Source organism: Macaca nemestrina, chromosome 20, assembly GCF_043159975.1.
Source record: "Macaca nemestrina isolate mMacNem1 chromosome 20, mMacNem.hap1, whole genome shotgun sequence".
In the NCBI taxonomy this organism is placed as follows: Eukaryota; Metazoa; Chordata; class Mammalia; order Primates; family Cercopithecidae; genus Macaca; species Macaca nemestrina.
In genome coordinates, this window is record NC_092144.1 from 21,573,732 (window position 1) to 21,583,329 (window position 9,598).

At 40.1% G+C, this 9,598-nt stretch overlaps 1 protein-coding gene across 1 annotated transcript; it reads right to left on the bottom strand.

Moving 5' to 3' along the window:
* Positions 1–7,395: 7,395 nt before the first annotated feature.
* LOC112423575 (small ribosomal subunit protein eS27-like) lies at positions 7,396–9,081 on the bottom strand. The gene has a single exon (XM_071088071.1). It carries the CDS (start codon positions 7,911–7,913, stop codon positions 7,659–7,661), a length of 255 nt encoding a protein of 84 aa, XP_070944172.1. The 5' UTR covers positions 7,914–9,081; the 3' UTR covers positions 7,396–7,658.
* Between the last annotated feature and the right edge of the window lie 517 nt (positions 9,082–9,598).

A 9,598-nucleotide genomic window follows, 5' to 3' on the forward strand; every position in this document is an offset into this window, starting at 1 on the left:
CACTCCAGCCTAGACAATAGAGCGAGACTCTGTCTCAAAAAAAAAAGACACCTTATTAAAATGATTTGTCTTGTTCCAATATTGATTATTCTGAAAATAGCTACAAATTCATACTCAAACACACTTAATCCATAATCATCTTACACCTAAGGTTTATATTTAGACTAATAGATGTGTATACTTAACTGTAAATCAAAACTAAAAGTCGGTATGCGTTTGCAAGCCGAGAGGTCACATATTCAAAGAAAAACATACAAGAAATTATTTTTAAGTGTTTATCCAGGACTCAGAAATGTGCAAATTTTATACACGTATATAATTTTTATTATAAAAATAACTTTATTATAAAAATATAAAATTATTTAAAAAAATAAAATATTGTACAATTGAGCTGTTCATAATACAAAAAACAAATTCTAAAGGTGATGGATACCTCATTTGCCCTAATGTGATTATTATATGCCTCTATCAGAATATGCATATGTAACATAATTATGTTGGCAAGATTGTGCCACTGCACTCCAGCCTGGGTGACTCCAGCCTGGGTGATAGAGCAAGACTCCATCTCAAAATAAAATAAATTTAGTCATGTACACAAAACAATTTTTACCTGTAATTCTAAAATTAGTGCATTAAATTATATTTTATTTAGTTGGAACTTTCCATTTTGTTCTTTTAATTGGAGAACACTATATAAGCCTACTTATGTTTTTTTTTCACTTTTTATGATGGATATAAGTAAATTTATTCATTAGGCAATTTGTTGAGGTAAGTACTAGGGAAGTTTCATAAGTGATGAGAATGTTTTTATACATAAATGTAGCAAAGAAACATGACAGTGCTTGCTGGGTAACAGATACTCCATAATAAGGCATAAATATTCATGTGAAACTTGCAACTTCAAGTCAGGTAGAAAATATCAAAGGTAAACAAATAACATTGATTCTTCATGTGGAGAGGACATTTTTTTCAGGCTGCAAAGCTGAATTTTGCTGAATTTAAAAAGAAATTCTGCTTCATTTATTTTCTAATTATCTTAAGCTTTGTTTGTCTTTTTATGTGTATTCCACCCATGTATGCATCGTGGCCCTTCTTCTTTTTCTGTACTACAGTCTTCCCAGTTTTCTTCATGCCATGTCATTTCACATGGTATTTTGTGGGTTTTGATGAGAACTTTGGTGTTTTTTAATGCACTGAAAAATTGGTTTTAACTGGAGAGTTTGCTTATCAATGTAACTTTCAGATCAGTTAATTAAGATAAATGGCATACATGTCCACAGGCGCAAGGATTAAATCAGTTCGCATGGAGCTACTTTCTTTGTAAAAAGAAAAAATATTGTTTGAAAAAGAAAGTCTTACTAGATTCTTACCCAAAATGTGACAAATATAAAATTTGCTAGAAAATATAGAAATTAGAATATTAAGAGTTTCTGGTAAGTGAACCATATTAAATTATTATTATTATTTTTTAAGATGGAGTCTCACTCTGTCACCTAGTCTGGAGTACAGTGGCACAATCTGGCCTTACTGCAACCTACATCTTCCAGTTTCAAGCAATTCTTCTGCCTCAGCCTCCCGAGTAGCTGGGATTGTAGGCACCTGCCATTGTGCCTGGCTAATTTTTGTATTTTTGTGGTGATGGAGTTTCACCATGTTGGCCAGGCTGGTCTCGAAGTCCTCATGATATGCCAGCCTTGGCCTCCCAAAGTGCTGGAATTACAGGCATGGGCCACTGGACCCAGCAAAGAAAACTAGTTTGTATCAATAAAAGAGCCCAAATAGCCAAGGCAACTTCAGGAAAAAAAAAAAAAAAAGAGAGACCTCGTATTACTTGATTTAAAATTGTACTACAAGCTATAGTAACCAGTATATGATTCTGATGTGAAAATATACATATAGATCAATGGAGAAGAAGAGAAAACCCTGAAATAAAGCTACACTTTTACAAACAAGTTAATTTTCACAAAGCCAACAGAAATTAACAAAGGGAAAATAACTCCCTATTTAATAAATGGGGGTTAGACGCAGTGGCTCATGCCTGTAATCCCAACACTTTGGGAGGCTGAGGCTGGCGGATCACGAGGTCAGGAGTTGAAGACCAGCCTGGCCAACATGGTGATACCCCATCTACTAAAAATACAAAAATTAGCCAGGCATGGTGGCAGGCACTTGTAGTCCCAGCTACTTGGGAGGCAGAGGTTGCAGTGAGCCAAGATGGCGCCACTGCACTCCAGCCTGGGTGACAGAGTGAGACTTTGTCTCAAAAGTAATAATAATAAATGGTACTGGGGAAACTGGTTAGTCATATGCAGAAAAAAGTGGACCCCTACCTCTTTCCATACAGAAAATATAAGTCAAGATAGATTAAAGACTTATCTGTGAGTCTTCAAGGTACACAAATCCTAGGAGAACATTTAGGAAGCACTGTTCTAGACACTGGCCTCTGGGATGAATTTATGAATAACATCTTAAAAGTGAGTGTGAAAAAATTCAAAAATTCGCATCTAATTAAACTAAAGAGCTTCTGCACAGCCAAAGAAACTATCAACAAAGGAAACAGATACCCTACAATATGAAATAAAATATTTGCAAAGTGCATACCAGTGATTAATATATCAAATCTATAAAAAATTTAATTTGACAAAGCAGAAAATATCAACACTTCTCAAAGGAAGACATAAGAGTTGCCAATAAACATTCAAAAAATGCTTAACATCCCTAATTATCAGAGATGCAAATCAAAACGACAAGGTGATACAATTTCACACCAGTTAGAATGTCTGTTATGGCAAGTCAAAAATTAACATGTTGAAGTTGTGGAGAAACAGGTATCTGTTTCAACTTCATCCTGACTTCAGGAGAAATTGGTGCCTATAAATCTTAGATTGGATAAGAAAAATGAGGTACTTATACAGCCTGCAATTCTATGCAGTCACAGAAAAGAATGAAGTAATGTCCTTTGTGGCAACATGAATGCAGCAGAAGGCCATTAATGTAAGCAACTTAACAGATCAGTAAAACAACACATGTTCTCACTTATATGTGGGAGGTAAACATTGGGTGCACATGGAAGCAAAGATGAAAACAGTAAACACTGGGAATTCTAAAAAGATGGAAGAAGAAAGGGAGACAAGCATTGAAAAACTACCTATCAAGTGTAGTGTACACTGCTTGGGCAATGGGATAGTTAAGTGTCCAAACTTCAACACCATGCAGTATACCTATGCTACCAATCTGCATGTGTATTCCCTGAATCTAAAATAGAAATAACAAGATGTTTTGTGGTATAATGACTTGTTATATTTCTGTAGTTCCAAGTTAATAGTTGGAATTAGCAGTGAAAGACAGAATTACTCCTTAAGGCATAGAGGTAAATGTTTCTATACCAGGTCTTCCCACAATTTGTAAGTTATCTTCTCTGAAAGTTCTTGGCCTATAGCCCAAGATGTGTTTTATTCCCAAGTGTGCAGTTAAAATAAATGACTCTGGCCGGGCGCGGTGGCTCAAGCCTGTAATCCCAGCACTTTGGGAGGCCGAGACGGGCGGATCACGAGGTCAGGAGATTGAGACCATCCTGGCTAACAGTGAAACCCCGTCTCTACTAAAAAATACAAAACTAGCCGGGCGAGGTGGCGGGTCCCTGTAGTCGCAGCTACGTGGGAGGCTGAGGCAGGAGAATGGCGTAAACCCGGGAGGCAGAACTTGCAGTGAGCTGAGATGCGGCCACTGCACTCCAGCCCAGGCAACAGAGCCAGACTCCATCTCAAAAAAAATAAATAAATAAAATAAATAAATAAATAAATGACTCTGGATTTAAGGGAGGTTCCAAGATGGCCCAATAGGAACAGCTGCAGTCTACAGCTCCCAGTGTGAGTGACGCAGAAGATGGGTGATTGCTGCATTTCCAACTGAGATATCGGGTTCATCTCACTGGAGCTTGTCGGACAGAGGGTACAGCCCATGGAGAGTGAGTGGAAGCAGGGCGGGGCATCATCTTACCTGGGAAGCGCAAGGGGTCAGGGAATTCCCTTTCCTAGCCAAGGGAAGCTGTGACAGATGGTACCTGGAAAATCGGGACACTCCCACACTAATACTGCACTTTTCCAATGGTCTTAGCAAATGGCACACCAGGAGATTATATCCCACGCCTGGCTCAGAGGGTCCTATGCCCATGGAGCCTCGCTCACTGCTAGCACAGCAGTCTGAGATCAAACTGCAAGGCTGGGGAAGGGGCATCCACCATTGCCCAGGCTTGAGTAGGTAAACAAAGTGGCTGGGAAGCTCGAACTTGGTGGAGTCCACCACAGCTCAAGGAGGCCTACCTGCCTCTGTAGACTCCCACCTCTGGGGGCAAGGCATAGTGGAACAAAAGGCAGTAGAAACTTCTGCAGACTTAAACGTCCCTGTCTGACAGCTTTGAAGAGAGTACTGGATCTCCGAGCATGAAGTTTGAGATCTGAGAATGGACAGACTGTCTCCTCAAGTGGGTCCCTGACCCTTAGGTAACCTAACTGGGAGACACCTCCCAGTAGGGGCCAACTGACACCTCATATGGCCGGGTGTCCCTCTGACACGAAGCTTCCAGAGGAAGGATCAGGCAGCAACATTTGCCGTTCTGCAATATTTGCTGTTCTGCAGCCTCCACTGGTGATACCCAGGCAAACAGGGTCTGGAATGGACCAAAACCCCAACTGTACGTCACCATCATCAAAGACCAAAGGTAGATAAAACCACAAAGATGGGGAGAAACCAGAGCAGAAAAGCTAAAAATTCTAAAAATCAGAGCACGTCTTCTCCAAAGGAACGCAGCTCCTTGCCAACAATGGAACAAAGCTGGACAGAGAATGACTTTGTCGAGCTGAGAGAAGGCTTCAGATGATCAGTAATAACAAACTTCTCGAAGCTAAAGGAGAATGTTTGAACCCATCACAAGCTGAAAACGTTGAAAAAAGATTAGACGAATGGCTAACTAGAATAAACAGCGTAAAGAAGGCCTTAAATGACCTGATGGAGCTGAAAACCGTGGCATGCACAAGCTGCAGTAGCCAATTTGATCAAGTGGAAGAAAGTATCAGTGATCGAAGATCAAATGAATGACATGAAATGAGAAGAGAAGGTTAGAGAAAAAAGAGTGAAAAGAAACAAACAAAGCCTCCAAGAAATATGGGACTATGTGAAAAGACCAAATCTACGTCTGATTGGTGTACCTGAAAGTGACAGGGAGAATAGAACTAAGTTGGAAAACACTCTTCAGGATATTATCCAGGAGAACTTCCCCAACCTAGCAAAGCAGGCCAACATTCAAATTAAGGTAATACAGAGAACACCACAAAGATACTCCTCGAGAAGAGCAACTCCAGACACATGATTGTCAGATTCACCAAAGTCTAAATGAAGGAAAAAATGTTAAGAGCAGCCAGAGAGAAAGGTCAGGTTACCCACAAAGGGAAGCCCATCAGACTAACAGCGGATCTCTTGGCAGAAACTCTACAAACCAGAAGAGAGTGGGGGCCAATATTCAACATTCTTAAAAGAATTTTCAACCCAGAATTTCATATCCAGCCAGACAGCTTCATAAGTGAAGGCGAAATAAAATCCTTTACAGATAAGCAAATGCTTAGAGATTTTGTCACCACCAAGCCTGCCTTACAAGAGCTCCTGAAGGAAGCACTAAACATGGAAAGGAACAACCGGTATCAGCCACTGCAAAAACTTGCCAAATTGTAAAGACCATTGATGCCAGGAAGAAACTGCATCAACTAACGAGCAAAATAACCAGCTAACATCGTAAAAACAGGATCAATTCACACATAACAACATTAACCTTAAAAGTAAATGGGCTAAATGCCCCAATTAAAAGACACAGACAAGCAAATTGAATAAGTCAAGAGTCAAGACCCATCAGTGTGCTGTATTCAGGAGACCCATCTCATGTGCACACACACATAGGCTCAAAATAAAGGGACGGAGGAAGATCTACCAAGCAAATGGAAAACAAAAGAAAAGCAGGGGTTGCAATCCTAGTCTCTGATACAACAGACTTTAAACCAACAAAGATCAAAATAGACAGAGAAGGCCATTACATAATGGTAAAGGGATCGGTTCAACAAGAAGAGCTAACTATCCTAAATATATATGCACCCAATATAGGAGCACCCACATTCATAAAGCAAGTCCTTAGAGACCTACAAAGAGACTTAGACTCCCACACAATAATTAGGGGAGACTTTAACACCTGACTGTCAACATTGGATCGACGAGACAGAAAGTTAGCAAGGATATCCAGGACTTGAACTCAGCTCTGCACCAGGCGGACCTAATAGACATCTACAGAACTATCCACCTGAAATCAACAGAATATATATTCTTCTCAGCATCACATCACACTTATTCCAAAATTGACCACGTTGTTGGAAGTAAAGCACTCCTCAGCAAATGTAAAAGAACAGAAATTATAACAAACTGTCTCTCAGACCACAGCACAATCAAACTAGAACTCAGGACTAAGAAACTCACTCAAAACCACTCAACTACATGGAAACTGAATAACCTGCTGCTGAATGACTACTGGGTACATAATGAAATGAAGGCAGAAATAAGGATGTTCTTTGAAACCAATGAGAACAAAGACACAACATATCAGAATCTCTGGGATACATTTGAAGCAGTGTGTAGAGGGAAATTTATAGCACTAAATGCCCACAAGAGAAAGTTGGAAAGATCTAAAATTGACACTCTAACATCACAGTTAAAGAACTAGAGAAGCAAGAGCAAACACATTCAAAATCTAGCAGAAGGCAAAAAATAACTAAGATCGGAGCAGAACTGAAGGAGATAGAGACACAAAAAAACCCTTCAAAAAAATCAGTGAATCCAGGAGCTGGTTTTTTGAAAAGATCAACAAAATTGATAGACTGCTAGTAAGACTAATAAGAGAGGGATATCACCACTGATTCCACATAAATACAAAGTACCATCAGAGAATACTATAAACACCTCTACACAAATAAACTAGAAAATCTAGAAGAAATAGATAAATTCCTGGACACATACACCCTCCCAAGGCTAAACCAGGAAGAAGTTGAATCCCTGAATAGTCCAATAACTGGCCCTGAAATTGAGGCAATAATTAATAGCCTACCAACCAAAAAAAGTCCAGGACCAGATGGGATTCATAGCTGAATTCTACCAGAGTTATAAAGAGGAGCTGGTACCATTCCTTCTGAAACTATTCCAATCAATAGAAAAAGAGGGAATCCTCCCTAACTCATTTTATGAGGCCAGCATCATACTGATACCAAAGCCTGGCAGAGACACAGCAAAAAAAGAGAATTTTAGACCAATATCCCTGATGAACATCGATGCAAAAATCCTCAATAAAATACTGGCAAACCGAATCCAGCAGCACATCAGAAAACTTATCCACCATGATCAAGTGGGCTTCATCCCTGGGATGCAAGGCTGGTTCAACATATGCAAATCAATAAACATAATCCATCATATAAACAGAACCAAAGACAAAAACCACATGATTATCTCAATAGATGCAGAAAATGCCTTCGACAAAATTCAACAGCACTTTATGCTAAAAACTTTTTTTTTTAATCTAAAATATATTTATTGAGATGGTTTCCCACTCATGTTGATTCAGAGTGCTTTTAGTGCTGCTTCCTTCTAAAGGAACATCCTTCTGTAAGCCTTGCTTTTCCTCCTGTAGGCTGACAGAGGACAGTGGAGCAGCCAACACACAAAACTACTGTTTGTGCATGGCTAAAGACCGTGGTGATTTTATAGCATCCTGGGCATTTCACATCCATAAAGTATGAATTGGGGCTCTCCACCAGGCGTTTCTTCTTGTGTTTCCTCTTTTCCTCTTCTGGGGAGGGATGAAGGAAATCCTTTGTGAGAGGCATGTTCTCATGTGGGTAGGTCGCCACTACCGGAAAGGGCACTAAAAACTCTTAATAAACTAGGTATTGATGGGATGTATTGTTGGGGTCCGTGGCGGGGGTGGTGGAGAATGAAAGAACACACAAAAGACAAAGACACACAGAGAACATGGTGGCCGCACTCAGAGCCTCCGCCTCACTTTATTTATACTCCATAAACCCCACGTCAGCAGAAAGAATGCAATGCAAAACAAACTTTATTTTTCCAGATGTAAACTTCTTCTCAGTTCCTTGTTTCTATGCTCTTCCTTATCTGCCCGCCTTCTTGGCGCCTACGGGAGTTCATTAAAAGTTCAATTGGAGATACTGTCTTTGAGCCCTATCTATTCTCAGCATACTGTTTTCAAAGGCCCCTGCATTCCCCCCCCCCCCTTTTTTTTGTTTTGCCTCAATCCTAAAAATGTAGCCCATATTTGTTCTTGTGTTTTCTTTTGTTTTTGGAGGCGACGGAGGGAGCATCGAATCACCAAAAGAAGTAGACCCAATCCAAGTGCCCAAAGCAATATACTTCCAGAGATTGTAGAAATCCATGTTTTCATCTGGGTCCATGGGTTAAAGGCAGCAAGGCATTGACCCAGCTCCTGAAGGGTTACAGTTCCGGACAACACATGTAATTGTTGTTGAAATGCTTCGAAAATGTTCTGAGTGAGCTCTTGGATGTCCAAACTAATATTTTTATGGCCTATTAATAATTTTCAGATTATGGTCCAATTTTGAGAGATATTAAAAGGCACAGGCATTACACAAAATTGAGTGGAGTTCCAATCACATTGTAATGTTATCCAAGTACTGAGTACAGTGAGCTGATCTCCAAGCCATGTCAAGGCTTGCTCCATGTTGTCCAATCTTTCAGCAAGTTGAGAATCAATGTTTCATTGTTGAAGCCATAACCGGTGAGATTGTTCGTGCCATTGCTGCACAAATTCAGCATTTTATATGCTTTGATGAAGAGCGAGCCCTGCTACGGCCGCAGTGGAGACGATGGCGACAAGGCTCATCACCGAGGCAATTATAAGTCCAAGGGCATGGAGGGTTCGCTGGAGAGAAGTCCAAATATAAGTCTCAAGAGGTGATGCCCCCCACGGTCACGTAAGTTTAACAGGTAGCCAAATTTCCTTACGAGCCCTGAGGATATAAATATCCCCAATAAAGTTGGGGATTTTTGCCACCAGGAATGCCACCAGGAATGATTGAGGCAAGACAAAAATGTACACGTATCTGTACAATTAACAATCCCCGTATCATTATCCCATGTCAAATTCCCCACTAATAATAGGTAGGGCTTACGGACACAAGCAATAATATATCAGGAGGTATTTCGATATAACTGAATATGAAAGGAGTTATTCGGGTTAGAAAGATTAAGGGACATATTCCCCACAAAAGTGCTAATGGCATCGCCTGCAGCTAACAACTTCCAAAGATGACTCTGTACTTAGGCCAGGCCTTCATGCCATACCAAGGTTTCATTACTGTTAGCGGCAATACTTTTATTTACCCGATGCCATTTCAAAGGTATGTGACTAAATTTTATTTGAAAATCACCGTGCACACTTCAATCAGTTATTTGCATTCCATTGTATTCTAATAAAATCCGGGGTTTAGTTCCCCGACATTGTTGCCACTCCAGCACCTCAATATTAGGAGAA